General features: G+C 42.3%; 1 protein-coding gene across 1 annotated transcript in view; it reads left to right on the top strand.

Annotated features, from left to right (window-relative positions):
* LOC143480151 (latent-transforming growth factor beta-binding protein 2-like) overlaps positions 1-23,603 on the top strand; it is a 92,435-nt gene that overhangs the window by 11,762 nt on the left and 57,070 nt on the right. The window contains exons 3-5 of the mRNA XM_076977645.1: positions 1,293-1,572; positions 20,565-20,770; positions 21,971-22,141. Coding sequence (XP_076833760.1) covers positions 1,293-1,572; positions 20,565-20,770; positions 21,971-22,141 — 657 coding nt within the window. The remainder of the gene's footprint in view (positions 1-1,292; positions 1,573-20,564; positions 20,771-21,970; positions 22,142-23,603) is intronic.

The following is a 23,603-nucleotide window of genomic DNA, read 5'->3' on the forward strand; positions in this document are numbered from 1 at the left end:
AAAAAAATAAAACGATTCTGTGATTGCATCTCTGGGTCTTGCTCTCCATTGCAGGGCAGCCCTGGACTCTAGTCCATGGACCACGTCACAATAACAGGAAACACAGTGGCTGGTCCAGGCATTGGAGCAGGGAGCCCGCCACAGCACTGTGCCAGAATATGGGCAGGAAGCTTTCCTGTGTGTAATCTATTAGTGTCCCTGGCATCTGTGTCAATAGCATTCCTACATTTGTTGACAAAGTGTCGCTGTTTGCTTTAGCAGCCACAGAGCGGTGGCCTGATTTATTGTTTGAGGACAGTGCTATAAATTTGCCGGTGCCAGCTCGTTCATATAGCCTTGTCAGAAGAGAGCCTTATTTGGTTTGCGTGCCAGTCCGCGTAGATGTAGCAGTCAGACGGCCGCTTGCAGAGTGCATGGATTGTTTTTCTGCCAGCCATGCCCATGGGGTTACCTCACGCTCGCTCTGTATTCTCAGACAGTTGATAAATATTTTTTGTAAAGTGTAAGTCAAAATGAAATGTCTACTGTTGTATTTGAATAGGGTTTGAGATATCTGCACAAAGGGATGTAATTTTTTCTAATCCCTGTTAAATTGGAGCCATTTTGCAATTCTTCTCAAAGAATTAATGAGGTGCGTGTCGTGATAATTCATCTGTCATTTAATGCTGTGGTAATTTGATTTGAGGGGATGTTGCCCAAGACAAGACAGAAAAGCATTTGCCTTGTCATCATGGGTTTGCAGGATTGAGCCCCGATAATAGCTCCACCACCTGTGAACAGGAGTCCAAGGGAGAAAAGTTGGTGCTGCTGTCTGGGTGGGAGGGATGGTATTACTCTTTCCCTTGTCATTCGCAGTGGCGTTAGCCAACTTTGGATGTCTGTGTATGTTTGTGCTTGCTGATGAAGGCAATTAGCATTCCTCCGAATGTGTTCAGCTGTCCTGTGCAGCTTAGGTGTCTCTGAAGAAGCATGTCCTCACCACACCCTTCACGTTAGGTTGTGTTTTATGACAGGGAAGAGCTAGCTGGATAGAACCTGAAATAACAACTAATGTTGAGAGAAAAATTCATTTGGCAGATCATAGAACATAGATCATGACATAGACGGTCTGTCTATGTTATGAAAATGTTCCTGTCAGTAAGTGATCATTTTTTAACATTTCTGTTTCATGGCTACAAGTTGGTCTGCCACTAACTACGCTGTGTGTTTGTTACTAACTACGCTGTGTGTTTGTTACTAACTACGCTGTGTGTTTGTTACTAACTACGCGGTGTGTTTGTTTCTTCCTGTAGCGGATTGCCAGCCGCCTTGTCAGAACCGGGGCTCCTGCAGCCGCCCCCACACCTGTGTGTGTCGCTCGGGCTTCCAGGGAGCTCGCTGTGAGGAGGTCTCGCCCGAGCAGGTCTACATCCGCACAGGGACATCCAGAGTGTTGACCCCCGTCCAGTCCGGCGGCGAATCCGGCCAACGGCTGCCAGTCCGCAGGAGACCCACCGAGAGGCAAGCGATCAACACCAACACCAGAACCCAGATTCAGCGCCCTTTACCCACCAGGGTGCCCCAAGCAGCAGCGTAAGTCTCTCATTCATCTCCTCTCCCTTATACAGGACATTATAGAATACACTAATGAACAAAAATACTATATAGTTTCTTATCTTCTCTCCTGTGTGTGAAGAACCAGAGAATACACAAGTCATGAAAAGACGATGCAAGAGAAAAGGAAAATATTATTATAGTTTCTTAGAAACATAAAGTAACTTGCAGTCAGAGTCAGGGTCTGACAGATTTTTGGGCCCTGTAACATCTGTGCTGTCACTGCTGGACCAGTGAAACCTTCCCCAAACACTCAGATACTCATGTCTGGGTTTACATGGGCTTACAGAGTCTTTGCGATGAGTCCTCTCTGATATTCAGTCATGGGTCATCAGGGATGTCATTCCCTTTGGTCAACTGGATGTCTTTTTTGTCTACTTGTTTATTTATTTTATATATTATAACCCACGATTAATTAATTGCACTTTAAGGGTTGGTAGATAGATGTTGTAGTTACTTTATGACGTATTAATGTTTCTCTCAGTCCACTAGTAGGCCCCATTTGATAAACCACAAACTTTGGACATAAATGGAACTTTTGGACTTAAACTAATGCAGATGTGCTGGAGTTGGATCACTGAGTATAGAGATGGAAAAGTTTATTAATTTGAATTGAGTGAGTGATTGGAGTTATTGATGACATTTTGATGGCTTTTGATCAACTTTGGTGTGCACTGTGACATGAGTTCAATTAATATGCACATGCAAATATTTGTTTCATCTCATTCTGGATGGATATTTTGTTGGTGGACCACTCTCAACCTTGACAGTAACATTGACTGATAGTAAAGACTTATGAGCATGAATCGCCTGCTATCTAAATAAAATACAGTCACACATTTATAAGTATACTAGATTGAGATTGAGTAGATTATCATTTCATATATTGTAGTTGACTACAGTGTGAGACATATGCCATGCAGATGACAGGTGTGCAGATTAAATGCGTTTTGATGAGCAGAATAAGACATAAAAACTGATCTTCATATTAACATAATATCCTTGGATTTTCTAAGGGGGTCTGGAGAACCTACAGCAAATGAAACACAAAACAAAACTTGTATCAACATGAGTATCACTTATAAGAGAGAAAAGATGTGCTACCATTCAGAATTTGCAGTGAAAAAGTGTATTGACAAAAAAAATACACACACACACACACACACACACACACACACACACACACACACACACACACACACACACACACACACACACACACACACACACACACATATCATATACACACACACACACACACAGACACACACACACACACACACATATATATATCAAAGACTCCTCAAAGTCCTTCTCTTACTCCTCAAAGACTTACTTCTCAAGACTTACTCCTTAAAGACTTAATCCTCGAGACTCGCTCCTTAAGACTTACTCCTCAAGACATACTCCTCAAAGATTTTCTTCTCATAGTCTTACTCCTTAAAGACTTACTCCTCAAGACTTACACCTCAAGACATACTCCTTAGAGACTTACTCCTCAAGACTTACACCTCAAGACATACTCCTTAAAGACTTACTCCTCAAAGACTTACACCTCAAGACATACTCCTTAAAGACTTACTCCTCAAAGACTTACACCTCAAGACATACTCCTTAAAGACTTACTCCTCAAAGACTTACTCCTCCCATTCGTTGTCCCACTGCTCTCACAGCGTTCCAGGTCCATTTGGAACCATTGTGAAAACAGCTCCCAGTACCTGCAAGCAGTTTGAATGCTTCTGTTTGACTACGCGTCCTTTCAGTTGCCCATGGCAACTCTTTTGGGAGGTTTTGTTGTGGCTTGAGCCTCGTAATGTTAAATGCTGAGAGGATGTACGTGTTTGGCCGTATAAATATAACATGACACTTCATCTAGATAATGGTGGGGCTTTATTTTTCATTGTAGCGTGTCCTGTGTTGGCTTGATCCCAAAAGCTTTCTAATCCTGGAAGGACATAATAGATGCTGTTTTTGTATAGCGCATATGTTCTGCCAGTTTGGCTTATTCATAACAGCCCTGCAAATGCTTTCAAACATATACTTGATTTCCATTGATTTTTCAGATGTTATGTTCTGTCATGGCTAAAGCCCTTTAATGATCAATTAAAAATAATTTGGTAGTGTCACAGAATTCAGTCTGTGAAGTTTATAAATCTTTAGTGAATCAGGTCTTCATTTGTAAATCTTCAGCACTCTCTCTTCATACAGCTCTTTGCAATTAGTCTGTTTTTTAATTAATCCAAGGCTTCTGTTTAAAGTGTGCAGTTGCCATGCACATGTTAACTTTGATTTGCTCTCAGTGAGCAATTTATTCAGGCTGAATCACAGGCCTGTAACCAGCACCTTCTTGTTTTTAGAATTATGGCCAGACATGGGATTTGAGCCCCGTATTCTGGGAAGCCAAGGAGTCAGAGCATCTCTCTGAGGGCTGACTAATTCCTCTGAAAACAGGTGGTACTGATCTTCACACGAGCCACTGCATAAATTGGATGCAGAAAGTGGTACTACTAAGACATATTAGCTGTGATTACATTTCGTTGTGGTCAAGTGTGGATTGTTGTCACAAAGAATTATTCTGACAACCAGGATGAGCAAGGCTTTTAAATTTTCTTTCATGTTTTGCATTTAAAGTGACCAATATCATGGTAAATATTTAGTAGCTTACGTGGTAGGGCCGGTCAAGAAAGGTGATGACAAGATCATTTCCCAGTGAACACACATACTGTCATTCTGATAAATATGTAAGTCTCTCTGGACAAGAACTTCTGCCAAATGGACTAAGATGGAAAATCTGACTATAGGAGTGTGGGACTTGAACCCTTGACCTTTCTGAGACCAGTTATTCATTTTACCATCACTACCAGGTAAGCTAAGATTGGTCTAAAACAGCTGTTTTGATTAGTCGAGATCATGATCAAATTTAATGTCTACTGTGTCAAGTCATATTGCACGGTATATTAACAATCCTGGTGTAAATTCCAGAAGTGAACCTACTGCCTCCTGTGGGGAGTGAGTCTGGATTTTTGTCTCAGATATCAGAGCATAGTTCTGTAATGCTGTTGAACTTACCAACAGGACAAAAGTAATATGAGGTCAGTGTCAAATTGCTGGAGGGTGCCAATCCCACATTAACAAGTATGGAGTGCTGCCTCTGTGCAAATTAAAATGTTCTGCTGGTTTTATCTGCATTCTCTTCCTCAGGCCATTGGAAAGTGCAGTTGCCCTGAGCTGCCAGCTCAGAGATTTTCATGAGTCAACCAGTCAGCACACTTGAAAGTTTGCGTACATGAATATTTATGCAATTTTGGGACCTTTAAACACTTAAACGAAATCCACAGAGAAGAATGAAAGTTACTTTACCTTAGCTCCAGTGTGCCACGCTTCACCCACGCTGTTCTCGGCTTTTAGTGCACTTCTGCTATCCTGTGTCTGGGAAAACGATTTGGGACTTCCACGGCAGCAAGTAACACCTTTTCACTGTCATGGCCTGTGCTTCTGTTTGCCCCGCTATGCAATGCTGCACCCACAAGAAAAAAGGAAAAAGAAAAAGTAAAAAATAGTGTTTGTGGTATATGGGACCCAAGAGGTGCCTTGGCTAAGGGTTAGTAAAGCCGGACATAGTGACGGGCTTAAGAGGTTGTCTGGTTGTGCTATGTCTAGCCTGCTCGGTCCAGACGGCCAGCTCCGGTCCTTAGGACGCTGCCAGTTGGCCTCCTGCTGTAATGAAATCACTACTTGCAGACCGTCATCAGGGCAGCATATGGAGAGAGTGCACAACAGAGTATTTTTAAGGGAAGCCGTTTGTCACCAGTGGAGATTGTTTCAGCTACCTTAAACGACTGAAGGAAAAAAATGGTTTTCTCTTACATTAGACCTGGCTTCATGCAGGTGGCATGATACTGTTGATAATGACGGGAAAATGATATGCCTGCAGTCATGATGTGAACACTTACAGCTCACGCACAGTATCGTGGGGCATATGTGGGTAGGGCACGAGACACTTCCAGCAAAAAAGGTTGTTTTAAAAATAGGCTGGTATAATTTACAAACTCAGTTCAGAGGAGCTCTTCCTCCATCAGGAGCATGTCTGTTGAACTGATAATAAATCCTCATCTGGGAAGCAGATGTAGGAATACAGTTTTGCCCCAAGAAACAGGACGAAAAGGTTGGCAAAAGAGCACCTTTCCCTGATCCCCTGATCCCCTGTGTTCCTGAGCTCTTTCATATTTACATCACCATCCTTTCCGTATCTAGAGCTTTTGTTTTTTAGTCATGTCATGATGAGCCAGAAACGAAGAGGTCTTGCTCACTAACCTTAAAATAACAGCTTCCTTTAGCCAGAACCAGACAAATAATTGGTTCCTCAAGCCCCTCACTCACCCATAGCTGGACTAACGGTAATGTTCACTTTCCCTGGAGGCTTCTGCTCATGTGCATTCTTGTGTACTTTCCGGAAGATGTTAGAAAGTACAGCCTGAGTGTGCTATTAGTCATAGCTTTATGTGGTTTGGGGCCAGTTGTAAATGCACACACACACAAAACACATGCAAACTTGCATACAAACACACACACACACACACACACACACACACACACACACACACACACACACACACACACACACACACACACACACACACACACAGAAAGAGAGAGAGAGAGAGAGAGAGAGAGAGAGAGACACACACACACACACACACACACACACACACACACACACACACACACACACACACACACACACACACATTCAGATTAAGTACTCAGATACAAACTTTTTAAGCCTTTTTTCCTCCTCTCATCACTGTTGACCCAGAAGCCAGGAACAGCTGGCGAGATGATCTATTGTGGCAGGCGGCTGGGGGAGTGGAGCCCTCCTCTGACCCCCCCCCCCCCCCCCCCCCCCCCCCCAAAAAAAAAAAAAAAAAAAAACCTGGCCCCTCTGACGTCAGCGCTCCACAGGAAATAGATGAGGGCTAGCTCAGGAAGCGCATGCAGCATGCACTCTCAGTGCTCCACGAGGTGCTGTCTGTCAGTGGCCCTTACACACTCACAGATAGATAATGGAAAGCTAGCTTTGTGCATGTTTTGGAGGAAGCTCTTTTTTGAACTGCGGTGACCTAGAGGTTTGAACAGCTTTAAAAAACTTCACAATAGCACAAGCTTAATAGTTCAGTTTATGGTGCAGCATGAGTCTCTGCAAACTTATTCCCGGGATGTGGTACATGCATACCTTCATAATATACAAGGCCATGATTGGAACTTGGGTTGTATAAACAAGTCCATGCTTGAACTGTTAGACAAGCTTTCAAAACCAGATGTGACTGATGTGGGAATATACAGTAGTCTTAACAATGTCAATAAACACTGATGGATAATTCATTAGCATTAACACTCTTTTATCATTATCGCGACTTCACGATATACACCACATACTGGTATGCACAGGACATCAGTGAACATTTTAAGGTGATTATTTTACAGTGATATACTATGTATATTTTTAATTTGTTACTCACATGAAACACACAGTATGGAAGTAAAATGTCTTTACCGTTACACATCAAAGTGACTTCCTTCATACTGGCTAGTCATGCCATACTCACTTGTTGCTGTATGACTAAACCCAGCAGCTAATGACCTAAAGTTTACTCAGACACCAGAACCCTTCCTCAGAGGAAATTTGAGGTTTCTGTGGGAGTTTTGAAAGCAATAACCAAGGCCAGGCTTTCATTTGATTGTAACCTCAACTCTAAATATAGGTCTGTAGAACGGCTGCCAGTGATGACCAGTGTTATTGGTTGTAGAAGCACAAGAGATGTGGAGTGTTGTCCCACTGTGGGCTAGTGGCAGCCCTATGTGTAGTCTACTGTAATGCAAAAAGAGGTCTTTGACTGAGAAAAAAAACCAAACAAACATGCTAATATAACATCAGTAGCATTAGAGGGTACTTTGAGAGGTAGAAATGTGAAACACTCTGTGAATCTGTTACGAAATGCATCATTGTGAGGTCTTACTTGTCAAATACTGCAAATCAGAGTTGAAAGGTTTTAACCCATGTCACATGCCTGGCTCTTTTGTTACGTGTGGTTTATAAATGCGTTGTTGTCACAGCAACCTCAAAGGCGGGAAGTCGCGTGTACTGTTCTGCGGAGCAGGCCTCTGCCTGGGAAAGCTATCCCATACTACCACCTGGCAATCTGCTTTCCTGATCTGACATGAACATCCAGGATAAGCAAGCAAGGGTTGGGACACCTCATCCCGTGGCCCAGAGAGGAAGCCACTGGCTGGCCGGGCCTCTGTGGGGAGGGAAGGGTGGGGACAGGGGCAGGAGGGAGGAGATTATGGTCATGGCAGACATAGACTTTCACATATGGAATAGCTCTTATTTCATTCCTGACAACAAGGTAGAAACTCGCATCCAATTTATGTTAACGAGGGAATGGCGAAGATGACACATCTTTGTTGTCTGTGTTTATGCATCTGGGTGGACCTCAGCAGTACAACAGAGGTCACAGCCAGAGTGTCTCCATGTGTCAGAGGCCAAGCGAGTGTGTCTGTGGCATGGGGTTGACCTCTGACATATGAGTTCCCTGCTGAGCAGTGTCACTGTGTGGTGTGCAGGGTGTGAGGGCTTAGGGCTTTTTCCGGAGCAGAGGTGACATCCTCTACAGTGATTTAGAACAGAAGGTTCTGCTGGATTTCTCTGATAACGCTGGGTTATGTAATGTCAACATGACGGAAATCGCAGAGTCAGCATTTAACACAAATCTGCTCCCTTTACACTAGCTACAAGGTATTTTAACTTTATATAATCACAGCACACTACATCAGATGCTGTAGATATTATTTTGTACAATAGTTTTAATGCGATGTTAAAGATCATGCTGTTGACTAAAACATCTTTCGATCTTCAGTTCATAAATGTTATCTATTTGTAATTCATTGATGTAAATTTTGCAAATGGATATTACGATGATGCAAGTATTTCGAAACATGTGGTAACATTTTCCCCACAGATTTTATTCAGCAGTCCATGATCTGAAATTGCCAGCAATCCATAAAATGTAATCATATTGCTTCCCCTTATTTTTAATTAGCTATGTAAAATTCTATGTTTAGGAAAACAACTGATAGACTGTAACTGTGAAAAGAAGGTATTGATTAGGGCTTCAGTTTTACACATTGTTCTTGCTCTGTAGGCAGTTATGCACCTGCTTGCCTTGCATATTGATTTGCAGAGGTTGTCAGACCTTAATCTTTATGACTGTAGATCTGTAACAAGACCATTTACACATTTACAAATACCTGTCTCATTTAGACAGGTATTTACATATTTTTATATAAGTGGAACATATTTAAACCTTTGGTCTGATCTCTTAAGGTTTTTACATTAACTTCTGGGCATGTTGGGTTGGGGCCTTTCATAGCAGGACTACAGCAGAGGTGTCAATTCCAGGTTCAGAAAGTAAAAGTCCTCACTAGGATTTTGCTCAAGCTCGCTAGATTTTCTAATTAGTGCAATCCAGGTAAAATTAGTGGAATTAACACAATCCAGGAAGCCTGAGCAAAATCCCGGTGAGGACTTTTACTTTCTGAACCTGGAATTGACACCTCTGGACTTCAGGCCCCCTTGTGTCGCCCCAGGAGCCAGTGGTCTCTGCCTGTCCTCTGTCCTCTATTCTCACATCTCACCCCTTTTAGTGCTGAGTGGGAAATTTTCAAGTTGCTGCCTGTGACAAGTAATATGGACCATTAGGGTAAAGTAGCATTTTCTGTTATGTTACCCCCAACCAATAGACACACCAGGTGACATGCATTCCTAAAAAGGACATGGCAGTATTAACATTGATTAGATATCTATCAAAATGATAGGTTAGAATTGGATACAGGAGGAGGCAAGCATTTTTGCTGTTTGAGACTTAAATAAAAGGCCAGCTATATCTATTTCATGAAACCTGCATGTCTAAACTGTGTAGGCTTCTGGGATCTCTGTTTGGATGCCATGTGCACACCATCTATACCCTTGACAATCCTGATAAGAGGGATGAAGAGAGGGATTGTGGACAAGATACTTGACTCATGACACACTCACCTTTTCTTAGGGGAGCAAAATATGCCATGATCTGCAATTGCCCAAACCCACAATGATTGAAGATGCTATCAGTGCACAATAGGCCAATTGGGGGCCTAATTGTTCACTGATGTTTGGCCCTGTCCAGTATGGATAATAATGGAGACCACAAGTCCTCTGCTTAATACAGGAGAATGGTCTGTTGCCAAAGCACATCTTAAATGCCAGGTGCATGGCTGCCTTGTGAGTTGAAGCCATGAAAAAATAGGCACAGTTCTGAACCTTTCCAATGTATGTCTGCTTACTTTGGTGTTACTTATGGTACTTTAGAGATTATTAATCAGGTTAATGAGCAAGATTATGTTTAGTTTGCTTGGCGGGTGAACATTTTCTAGTAAAAAAAAATTAAATTAAAAATAACAATGAGATCCACCATTCAAACATGTCCTTCATTTTCAAAGCAGCAATAAGCATTGAAGAAAAATGTCTATGAATGCTTTTCTTCTGAGCTCAAACCTGCTCATCTTAAAGCAGATCCCTAATGCTTTCCTTGCATGTCAACATGAGATCTATCTGTGTAGTCTTCTCAGTGACGTCTAGCGTCTTCTGGACCTCTTAATATGGCAGTGCACCTTTTGCCAGTAGAAAGAAAAATGCTAATAAAACTTACAACTAGCTTCTTAGTGTGCCGTATGTGTGCTCTCATAAAACAGAGAGTAAGGAATGAATAGACAGGCTTTTGGGGAAGGTTGTAATGAGCAGGCTCGGGAGCACACTCCTTCATCATCGAGTCTCTGATTGAATCCACATGTCTGTGGTAAAATATTACTACATTGTAAATTGATAATACGGACATTGGCTCGTTACATGCCATTAGGTCTAGGAAACAGATGTTGATAAAGTCGATTACGAAATGTTAATTTTTTAGGGACATTTCAGATTAAATGTAATGGTAAGTCCTAGATGGGGATGTCATGTTTGGCTAATGTTTTGTCTTCACTAAGGAGGTGCGCTTGTGGGCACAGTGCAGTCTGAAAGCAATTCAATTTGAGATGTTTTGCCTCTGTTCTTTAACACACTGATTTGACTTCAAACTATAAGCTCAAAGTCCACAATATCAGCTTTGGAGGATTTATATGTATTTTTACGAGTTTACGTCTACACTGGCTGTACCAGATAAGAGCTACAGCCCGTTGATTCTAGACCTGGACACCCGGCCACCTGGACACCTGGTTGTCGTCATCAACATGAGGGCCAAAAAAGAAAAAGCAAGACTGACCCTAACCCTAACACACGGCACATGTAATACATATGTGTCAAAGTTCAATTTATATTGTGCAGTACCTTCTGCAGTACAGCAACCAAAAAAAGGAAAAAAATAAATAAACCGATCACTGTCGAGGACCTTCCGCACTGTACTATATGTGTGGTCAAACAGAAATGGCTACTCTCTGTCTGTCCTACATGCCTGACACCACAAATGAGCAGCCCAACCGGGTCCTGCATATAAGAGTGACCATGAGAGATTAAACATTCCCAAAGGGCTGCAATTTACACTCAGGCTTTGAAGTAACAGAAACCTCGAGGGTTATTTTAGTTTTATTCCACCGAGGACAAAGTCCATACCAGCTTGCCTCTGAAACGTCTTGTGTTGTCCAGGAGAGATGTGCCAAAACTGTTTTATTAAGCTGTCACATACACTGACGAGAAAAATATTGCAGTTTTATATGTCGGAGGTATGGTAAATGTTGGGTGCAGAGCCCTCATTGTAAAGAATATGGGAGCTACCTCAGACTCTACAAATACCGTCTGGGAAAGCAGGTCTGTCACTTAGAGGTGGTTGACCACTAAGAGGGCAGCTGGGTGTTATTTTTGTGAGTAATAGCGGATCGTAATGTGAAAACGCCATGACGACCACACCCCTACCACCTCCCTCACTTCTCATTTAGAATTTACCACAGACTTTAAAATGTTTAAAAAAGGGACTTGTTAATCTGATTCACTTACATGGTCTGTGATATGTTCCTCTGTCATAAACCCTTTGCTTTACAAACATCCAGAAAACATTGCATTGGATAAAACTCATCGTAATATCCTTAGACTTCCTGCTTGTGTCTTGAGAGCATACAGGATCATTTGTAATCCTTGCTAATATCCTAGTCTAGACCTTCTATATCATTGTCTATCTAATATGGAAGAAGTAGATATTCCGTTACCAGGATATTAATATATAGCGTGTAGGATTTTTAAATGAGATTTTGAACATTGAACTACATTTTAATGGGCATATGCCCACAAATCAGGCCTCTTAATTTTATGGATTGTGTAAATTAAATTAAATTAGACTGGTCCAGCACTGCTTATTGTTAGACTCAGCAATTCAGCATAATTCAGCATAAACATAAAGGCCAAATTTCTGCGCTGGCCCTTCCTGTGGCAATTGTTTACAGTAGCTACAGTAGCTACAACAGCTACAACAGCTCCAGTGTTGCCAGGTCTTGGTTGCATGTCATATTAACTGGTCCATTAGGCCATCAAGTCCATGGTGTATTATGTATAATACACAAGCACATGTACCATACATATAAGACATTTGGGATTAAAATCCCAAATTATACATAATCAGAATCAGAATCACTTTATTTCACCAGTAGGTTATCCATACAAGGAATTTGTCTTGGTGAGTGCACACAACAAATATGTAACCTACTGCATCATTGTGAAGTCACGTTTTATCACATCCTGGTTGCTCATTCTAATTGATCTGAAACAGCAACTAAAATGCTGAGACTCATATTACTATTTCAGTTGTTTGACATATGGATTTCATGAAAATATGACAGATGTGGATATGTTTACAGACACAAGCTATGGTTGCATGAGAAGAGGTGATCTTGCAAAGTCAAACATCTGTTTGGAAGAAATTTGGCTTGTGATGTAAACAACAGTGGCAGACTTTGGATACACAGGCACCATTGCTTGTTTAATCTTGCCTATAGAACCTTTAAGTTATATCAACAAGGCTCAAAAATATAGCTCCATTAAAAAAATACAAATAAACACACAGACACAAACTTCCCACAGAATAAATGGTAATGGAGATCGCAAACATTTTTTAAATGTAATCTGTACTTGATTTACAACTTCATATTTTCTTTCAAACTGAATGTGTTTAGACCAAACATACTTTAAATTCCTCAGCTGGAACAATTGTATATTTCTTAAGTCTTATTTTCCTTTATGAAAGCAAAGGAGACTTTGCACAATGTCCCTGTCTTACTCAGAGGTTCCAAAGCTCAGTAACAATTACACCATTTGCCAAGTGCTGTTGTTCCAAATTTGACTAATGATCTAAATATTCAGATTCTAACACCGGAATGAAGTGTGCTGTGGCCTGGGTCCTTCAGGAGAACTTTAAACAAACTTGGACGTCCCCTCCACCTCCACCTCCACCTTCACCTCCACCAGCTTCCACTTACCCATCTGCCAGAAAGCTTTTTAATTGCTGCTAATCATGCCAAGCTTTTTATGCAGTGAATGCCATTTGAGTGAATCGCCAGTTCGTTAAGACTGGTGCATTGCGTAAATATAAAATACTTTTCTTTCTTCTGTTCCACTTTTTGGCTCAATGTTCTCCGAACTGTGTAGTGAATTGTTCTAGTTCCCTAGCCTTGGTCTTCACCACTCTACACCACTCTGTTCCTTTGTTAGTGGCAATTTGAGCACTGTGAGCCAAATCTCAGACCAGGCAGGCGATGCCAGAGAGTCCTGCCTGATGTCAGACAGCTTTGTTTAGACAGTCAGTCCATAGCCAAATGACTATTTCCAACTCCCAAACACAATCTTCATATCAGGCTGCGTCTGCATCAGCTGACCGATGCCAAATGCGGGGACATTAGATGTGGGTTCATGGACTTCCAAACAACTCAGAATGACAAATGGGCTTTGCCATGGTAAAATGGTTTCTCTGAATGCACCTCTTTATGTTCAGAGTGTGCAGTGAGGTTTCATGTCATACTGCATGCTTGATACACTAGAGAACAAAGCAAAACAAAATATGTTGACCGACATATTTGCCAATACTACACTACCTATAAATTAAAAATGTAGAAGTTGCTTTTCGCGTTACAAAATAAACAATTCAGTTGAGGACCATATACAAGGACAAATATATACCATGAATTGTTATAAATCCTTAATATTGGCTTAAACAGTGAGAATGCATTGATGTGCTTAAAGTGGTGTCATCAGCAGTCCAAAGTAATGTGATTCTAATAATTTTTAATGATGATAATTTCATATGAAGGGGCTGCGTTTGACTTTTGACCTGTAAGGAAAAAACTTTCCTCTGACCTGTCTGTAGGGGGATATGTTTGCAGAGAGTCTACCCACATACCCAAACACAAAGGCTTGCAGAACAACTAAAGCCCCCATCCAGAATGTCACAATGTCACAGTGGAAGCCCCTTCAGATGTGGAATTCCTGCCGTTATGCTTGGCAGGCTTGTACCGCACGATACTTTGTGCAACCTATTTTATGGAAAATAAGCATCAGCAAATATTCACAGAATTTTTGTTTTTCTTTTAAATGTTTTCCAGTTCTGATTTTGATGAAGTTGCATTTGATTCCCGTCAGTTTAAATGCCCTCAGAGAACACATTTCTTTTCTTCTCTACAAAAGACGCAGTGCACATGCTGAAAACTGGAGTCCATTTTATGGAAAGTTAATGGCCGTTGCCAAAAGGACTGTTGTATCGAGAAGACAAACAAGGAGAGATGTTTTCCTTTGCTCAGCGGTTAACGTGATTAGTTATTTCCCAGACACGGTAAAACTCAATTAGTAGGACGCTGGACACGAGGCCTGATAAACTAAAGCTATCACTTTTAACGGCTGCAGTCATTAAAGGCCTTTTTCCCCATCAGGTGTAATCCCAAGGCTTTCATCAGGTGTTTTAACACAAATTGTCTGGTATGTTTAAGGTCCTCAGTGGCCCAACTGAGTTTTGATTTCACTGCAATGAGCACTGTAAAGTGGAACCAGATCTCACTGGGCACACAGGGAGCCTCACAACACTATCAAATGCATCCAGATCACATGCTGCTTTTGTTTTACCTTGTTTCCCTGCAGTTGCAAAAATCCCCATAGTGGGGTTATAGTAACCTGCAGTAGTATAGTCTGCAGGAGCCTGGAGAACGTGAACACTGTGGGAAAAAAATAATCTAGCAAGATATGCTCAGACCTGTATTTCAGTTTACAGAAAACATATAATAGTTGACAATGTATGAGAACATGTACATATTTTTATTATATTTCTCAACAATGATCATAAAGCATTTTGCTGTGGTTACTTACACTATGTGCTACACTTACTGACCTGTTAGCACATTCTGAGGTGTCTTCTACAGCTCTTCATCTGTCTTCTTATGCTTGCATCACAAGACTGCAAGTTTATTTGGCCTCTGAATTGGTTAAATCTGCTACTTTGATCATACATTGTATATACTTTGCATAATCTAGTTAGCGTTGTATGTATTTGTTGGGTGTGTCTATAACTCTGTGATGTCTGTCTGAGGACGTGTAACATGAAGTGTGGTCCTCAGCCCTGATCACATAGAAACCATAAACAATAGCACTACAATGCAAAAAAAAAACAAAACAAAACAAATCAATTAAACAGTATTTCAGTGTGAATTCAGTGAGAAAAACCAACAAAAAATTTGAAACAATATAGTCATTCGACACACTGAAAGACTTGCTTACCCTCTTATGAAAGAAATATCATTACCCCGATTGTGAAATTTCAAAGACAACGAGGCCTACGTGATCACATTTATCAGTTTCCTTGACAACATTTAGATTGTGTCATAAAGTTTATCTTCTGTATTCAGTACAGTCTGAGGCAAAAGGCAAAAAGAGAAGAAACTTGTATTATTGGTCCAATTAGTAATCTTATTTAAACATAAATCTGGATTTAATAGAAAGAACAAGAGGCAAATTTAATATCTTTTTCAACAAATTCAATCACAACTGAACACATAGTTACTTTCAGGTCCACAGCAACAATACACAGCAAAAACACAACAAACGGACAAGCACACAGCGGACCCTACCAAGGGAGCTTATTCAAGGGGGGTGTGTGCCGTACCGTTACAACCTGTATTGTTGGTGATCTTTATCAACAGTATGGGAATCCACTTTGTATATGTTGTAAATATTTATATTGCTGTGTATGGTGCAGTATAATAGTATAATAATTATTAATAATAACTAATATTAATTCTAAATTCTAAAAATAATATAGAGCAGCTGTTTAGAGTGTCAGTGTTTGTTTTTTGTTTGTTTGTTTGTTTTGCTAGGATGGCGTGTTGTGTATGTTGACCATTGTAGAAAGGCTGTAACATTCCTACTAAAGTAGCCTGTAAAAGAAAGTCATCAGTAGGTGTAATGAATGACCTGACAAAGCATGAAGGGGAAACATTGTCAGTCTTTTGTGAGCTTGGCAGGTGTTGTTGTTGTTCCTGGTGACGTGGTCCTGGTGATGTGGTCCTGGTGACGTGGTTGTTTACTCAGAGCATCAGAGCAGGGGGATTCCTCTCGTCTTAGGGCGGTAAGCCATGAAGTAATGTGGATGACATCAAACCAGTACAACGACGCCTCTGTATCCAAATATAGTTTGGACAGAGGTGACCTCATGCAGTGAGGGAATGAACAGAGATTGCAAGGCAAGACATCTGGTATTGGCCATGTACGTGGGGTAAGGGGAGAGTCTGCCAGGTGTCTCTCACGAACCCAGTGGAAAAGCTGTCATGACAGGTTCAGGCTACTACAGTGTCACAGTGAGACGATCATCACGGCAGACTGAAATCACTACAGCACCGTAGAGGCACCAGGGGCTGTAGTGCCACATTGTAAAAAGAAAAAAGAAGAGGGTAATATAATAATATATGATAATATGGTCATCTAACTGCTGAGAACTTTATTAGGTACACATTGCTAGCACTGGGTTGGACCCACTTTTGCCTTCAGAACTGCCTTAATCCTTCGTGGCATAGATTCAATAAGATACTGGAAACATTCCTCAGAGAGTCTGGGCCACATTGACATTTGACATCCCATTGCAGATTTGTGCACATCCATGATGTGAATCTCCCTTTTCACCACATCCCAAAGGTGCTCTATTGGATTGAGATTTGGTGACTGTGGAGGCCATTCGAGTACAATGAACTCATTGTTGTGTTCAAGAAACCAGTCTGAGATTGTTTGTGCTTTATGACATGGCACATTATCCTGCTGGAAGTAGCCATCAGAAGATGGTTACACTCTGGTCATAAAGGGATGGACATGGTCAGCAACAATACTCTGTGACTGTAGGCTGTGGTGTTGACATGATGCACATTTGGTACTACAAGGCCAGGAAAATATCCTCCACACCATTGCACCACCACCACCAGCCTGAACTGTTGATACAAGTCAGGATGGATCCATGCTTTCATGTTGTTGACCCCAAATTCTGACCCTTCTTCTTCTTTCGGCAATTCCCGTTTAGGGGTTGCTACAGCGAATCAAACTCCTCCATCTGGCCCTGTCCTGAGTGTCCTCCACTGACACACCAGCCACTCGCATATCCTCTACCACTGCATCCATAAACCTCCTCTTAGTTCTGCCTCTCCTCCTCTTGACTGGAAGTTCCATCCTCAAGACCCTCCTACCAATATACCTCTCCTCCCTCCTCTGTACATGTCCAAACCATCTCAATCTCACTTCTCTAACTTTATCTCCAAAACATGCTACATCTGCTGATCCTCTAATAAACTCATTTCTGATCCTATCCTTCCTCGTCACTCCAAATGAGAATCTCAACATCTTCATCTCAGACACCTCCATCTCCCTCACCTGTCTCTTTGTCAGTGCCACTGTCTCCAGTCCATACAACATAGCAGGACTCACTACATTCCTATAGATCTTTCCTTTCATTCTAGCTCACACCCTTCTATCACAGATCACCCCAAACACTTTATGCCATCCACACCACCCTGCCTGCACTCTCTTCTTTACCTCTCTTTCACTTCCTCCATTACTCTGTACCCTCGACCCTAAGTAGGTAAACTCGTCAACCTTCACCAAATCAACTCCTTGTAACTGGACCTGTCCACCGTCTGCCCTCTCATTCACACACATGTACTCTGTTTTACTCCTGCTCACTTTCATTCCCCTGCTCTCCAAAGCATATCTCCATCTTTCCAAGCTCACCTCCACCGGCTCCCTACTCTCACTACAGATCACAATGTCATCAGCAAACATCATAGTCCAAGGGGACTCCTGCCTAACCTCGTCCGTCAGTCTGTCCATGACAATTGCAAACAGGAAGGGACTCAGGGCTGATCCCTGATGTAGTCCTACCTCAACTTTAAACCCGTCTGTCATTCCTACCGCACATCTCACTGCTGTCACACTGTTCTCATACATATCCTGCACCACCCTCACATACTTTTCTGCTACTCCTGACTTCCTCATACAAAAAACTTATGAAACGTTTACCCTAACATCTGAATGTCGCAGCAGAAATCAAGACGTTTTCCAATCTTCTGTTGCCCAATTTTGGAAAACCTGTGTGAATTGTAGCCTCAGTTCCCTGTTCTTAGTTGACAGGAGTGGCACCCGGTGTGGTCTTCTGAAGCTGTAGCCCATCCGCCTCAAGGTTTGATGTGTTGTGCGTTAAGAGATGCTCTTCTGCATGATTTGTTTGTAACGACTGGGCATTTGAGTTATTGTTGCCATCAGTTTGAACCAGTCTGGACATTCTCCTTTGACCTCTGGCATCAACAAGGCATGTGCGCCAACAGAACTGCTCCTCACTGGATATTTTCTCTTTTTCGGACCATTCTCTGTAAACACTAGTGATGGTCGTGTGTCAAAATCCCAGAAGAGCAGCAGTTTCTGAAATACTCAGACCAACCCATTTGGGATCAGCAACCATGCTACATTTAAAGTCAGTTAAATCACCTTTCTTCCCCATTCTAATGATTGGTTTGAACTGCAGCAGATCGTCTTGATCGTCTTGGCCATGTCTACATGCATTGAGTTACTGTCATGTGATTGGCTGATTCGACATTTGCGTTAATGAGCAGTTGGACAGGTGTACCTAATAAAGTGGCTGGTGAGTGTATGTAGTTTGTTTGTTTGGTGGTGGATGGGTAGAGTACCAAGAGTCTGGGTATTTCTGGCTGTTTGTTTTGTTGTTGGCTGTTACACTTGCAGTACGAAAGTAACTTCTGCTCCTTAGCATAAACGGTCATGCCGAGACGTGTTCTGACTGTTCGGCTACAGCAGAAACCGTGTTTGTGCATACGTTTCTAATATGCTGATATGTGTGTTTATAGGACTTTGTTTAAGCTTGTCTTCTAGGCAGATGGATAATAATAATAATAATAGAGATTGTCTGCCCTATCTTTATTATGATGTCTAGAGCAGGTAATTGCGAGTGGCATTGGCTGTGTGTCATTGCTACACACTGAACTCTGTGCTCAGTATCTGATCAGGATTTGAACCTCAAAGACCTTCCACACACTTGTGCTCTTTGGGCCACTGACATCTCGTGGAGATAGTAGATTGTTATAGTAGATGGATAGTAGAGCAGTACTGTGCAGTTATCACATTTATTAGTCCATTGTTTCACTGCACCATACTAGCACTCACACCTATGAGGCGAATATCTATTATTTGTAAGGTTAAGATCCTGTAAACTCTGTAGTTGAGAACTCACAGGACTTTCAGTAGAAACATTGTCAGGGAACTTACATGCAACAAAAACTCATTTACATTTATGGAATCTAGCTGACGCTCTCATACATACATATCCATTGAATCTGGGATCTTTCTAATTTGTTAGCAATTTTTATGCTGTAGTTATAATTACGTACGGCCCAAGGCAAACCCTGACTCAATTATCTCAAGCTTCATTTTCTCCTGATCAACAATGACTGTTGTGCTGGTGCAGAATAGTGCAAATTTGAAACAGAAACATCTTGCTCCAGATGTTCTGTGAATTAGAAAAAGGCATTAGTGGAGAGTTTTCTCTTGATTCAATTAGTCAAGAAGATAGAATCAGATCTTTGAGATTTAAGATCATAGCATTCGCTCTGTCTTTCTTTATTTATCTCTTTCACTCTGTCTGTTTTCCTCATGATGTGCTGAGGTAGCAGCATTATCATGTTTTATTAACTGTGAACAACCAATGATTAAAATGGATTAGTAAAAAATTGTTTATATCTGAACTGTGTAGTATGCATTTTGTAATTTATAATGAAGAAAGGGGCTGGTATCAAATAATGTGTTCTGTATCTTTTAGCAATCTTTGAGCATATTATGTTTTTGTAGCAATATTACAGTAAGAAGTACATAAAATCGTTTTAGATTTTAAGCAGTCTTAATACAGAGAGTCCCCGCTTAACGACAGGGTTAGAGACTGAAACCGAAAAGTTCGTTGCTAAGCGTGACCCTAGATTTAGATAGGCTTTGATCGTAAATATAGAAAAAAACGAACAATGTTCTCGTGTGTGCGTACAGCATGAGAAAGAGCGAACGCGTTGCCGAGATGGGCTACAGTGGAGGCTGCCTCAACTTATCGTACACAACACTCCGCATTAACACTCTACAACACTCCACAACACTCCACTGTGCTGCCAAAAAAATAAAAAATGTTGGTCGTAACTCCAGTCCGTCATAAACCAGACCCATCGATAAACAGGGACTCACTGTATGTAATTGTTGCCTTTGATTTGCAAACAGTTTTCTTTCCTGTATGAATTCTGACATAACTGTTGATTAGCCATTTTCACATCTGGATGAGTAGTGAATACAGTGAATGCAAGCGTGAACTTTGAATTCTCTTTCTCAGGACGCAGGTCAGACACGGATCTTCCGAGATCTCCCCTCAGCAGACCGGATCATCCAGAACAGTCAAGCGCTACCCTTCCTCCACAGGGCCCATCACCTCTAACGCCCTGCCCGGCGGGCACAGCGGAGGACATGGGCTGAGCCAGCAGCTCCCCCCTGCAGGTGCCCTACGCCAGGACTCCCACAGCAACGCGGTGTCTCCATCAGGTCAGAACCCCCCCCCCCCCCCCCCCCCCCCCCCCCCACCGGCTGACATGCACCGACAACACTGAGTTTGGTTGTGTTTGGGAACACCGGACCCCTCGTTGGATTAGGGAGAGCTGAAGGTGAATGTAAACAGGCACCTACACACAAACAGAGACGTGAATGGACATGCATTCAACACTCGCTCACGCGCACACGGTTGTACGCTGAAAACAAGCTCATCCTTCCGCCCTCCCTGTCACGTCTGACTCACTCTGCACGTGCTTGTTCTTCAGATGAAATGAGTCTGAGGGAAAAACTGACATGCCGTCAAGACTCTTGTCCCTGAGTTTTGTCATAGAAGCTACACGTTTGATGTCCTGGTGCCTTCGAGCTTGGGTCTCTTTCCCTTACTGTGGTCTGTGCACATGCTTTGCACAAACCAGGCACATGTTCTGAAGCACATCTTTGTACTTTGGCTTCAAAGCCTCCCCTTTACACTTTGTTAAAGTGGTAAATTTGTTGAAAGTTGAAAGTTGAAATTCATTAGAATCAAAGGCATAATAACCAAAGTAGTTAGTAAAAAATGAATAAAAAGTTCAATTTGTGCGTTTTTCTCAGGTTCGTCCTCACAAACACAAGGCCTCTGTTTGTGGAGGTTTGTTTTTTCCTTCATTGACAAGGCAACGGGATTTGAACAGTTTCCCACCATTACACAAGGCTTTCTTTCCAGCCACAACCAGATATACATGCGTGTGCGCATGCGCACAAACATGCACACACAAACTCCCACATATGCACACACACACACAGACACACACACACACACACACACACTCACACCCCCGCACCCAAACACACTCATTCACTCACAACACTCGCACGTACATGCAAGCACAAACACCCTCACACCCGCCTTATCCTTGTGATAAAAGCCACTGGACCTGGGCCCAATATTTTAACTGGCCTCCCTCTCTCTCTCTCCTCATCTGGAGAGCTTTTGCAGTGACACGTCCTCCAACCAGCTGCTGTGTGCCACTATCCAGGCGCCGGTGTACGCACGCGCTCGCGTGCGTCCAAGTTTAAAACGTTATAAACCTCGGTGTTCTGTGAGTGCCCGGGCAGGGCATGTGTGAGTCATGGAGATGCAGGAGCTTGTGTATTTATCCATGCTGTGCATGCAGCTCTTCAGCTCTCTTTGCGACTCTGCTCTGGCGTTCCCAGGGGCCAACCTGACAGCAGGTGTGGACCGCATCAAGATCGTCTTTACGCCCATGGTGTGCCGCAGGGTGTGTAATGGACAGCACTGCTACAACAGCTGCGAACGGGGAGACAAGACTACCGTATACAGTGAGAGCCAGGGCCCCCCAATCAAGACTCAGGGCTTCAGACTGTGTAAGTGCCTCTTCCTTCTATCTCCGACTGTCCGAGTGTCTGTAACACTCTCTCCTGCTCTCTTGCTCGCACTCGTCTGTTATTCATAGGGTCTCTGATCGCATCTTTCTGAAATCCGGATCGTTTTTGATTTGCATTTTGCGCAGTTTGACAAAGAATGTGTTTCACTCTCCCGAAAGAATTCCTTTCCTTCTTTTGAGATGCGCCGAAACGAAACATTTAAACACAGAGACGAGGAGATTCCCGTCAGCGCGGCATTCAGAAAGTGAAAGACGGGGAGGGAGGGCAGGCAGAAAAGCCCCCGGCTGCCCGCACTAGGAGATGTGGTGGGAGAGAGGAAACCGCACATGTGGATCTGGTCATCCCACACTCCCGCTGCTCTGCCCTCGCTCGTATGCGGTTTACACCTCCCTTTGAACGGACCCATTAACCATTTAAAGTGCTACCCAGGAGAGAAAGGCGAGAGGGAGACAGAGAGAGAGAGAGAGAGAGAGGGAGAGAAGGCGAGAGCGCTAAAGAGAATGAGAAAGGGGACGGGTTTTTACAGGGATTATGTTAAAGCCACTATTATCCACCTGCTTTATCCTGAGAGCCACAGTAAGGGGAGCCTGAGGGAGAAGAACAATGCAGGAGCAGGAGAAGCCTGCGGCCCCCCCTCTCTGATCACAGGCAGCACGGCCACATGGGGAATGTATACACTCTCTCACTGGATTTGCATGTAAGTGTATTTTGGAAATGACAGATTAGTGCCAAGCCTTTCCCAGTGGTGAGAGTAGACATTTCCCAGTTTGTGCCAGTTGCTCGGTGTAGCTGCTCTCGGCCGACCGCCTTCCCTCCCTTATAACTCCAGATGTGCGATTACAATGATGTCAGAGCTTTTAAATGTTTATTATTTTTATTGCTTAATTGTTAAATACAATTTCATGCTTACTGTGAGTCATTGACATTTGAACATTGCATATTTACATTGATTCATGAATTAATAATTACACCTGAAAATACTTTAAATCAATCTAATCAGGTTTGGTGATTTATTAGAAGAACTGAGGTTGGAGTAGCGAGCATGTCTCACTAGAGTTTCGTTTCTGATGATGAATGACATCACTCACATGAAGAGCATAACATTCATTTCATGTAGGGGTGACCTGCAATAGTCGCTGATTCGACTATAGTCGACTATACCCCCTAGTCGACTATAGTCGACTATACCCCCTAGTCGACTATGAACGTCATAGTCAAATGTACCATTCTAACTTCATGGCGGTGCCCAAGGATGCTGCTAAGCAGTTGTTACATGAAATGTCTTTGTTTTCGTTATATATAGCCTTTTGTCAAATAAAATCATCCTAATTTCTTTTAATAATATTTTAAAATGATGTGTGCACATTAACAATAGGCATCTTCCTTACTACACATTAATAAATCACACCCTGCAGTTGCACAATCCAAACGAGCGGAGCTG

The sequence above is a fragment of the Brachyhypopomus gauderio genome, chromosome 17 (assembly GCF_052324685.1).
Source record: "Brachyhypopomus gauderio isolate BG-103 chromosome 17, BGAUD_0.2, whole genome shotgun sequence".
NCBI classification, from domain to species: Eukaryota; Metazoa; Chordata; class Actinopteri; order Gymnotiformes; family Hypopomidae; genus Brachyhypopomus; species Brachyhypopomus gauderio.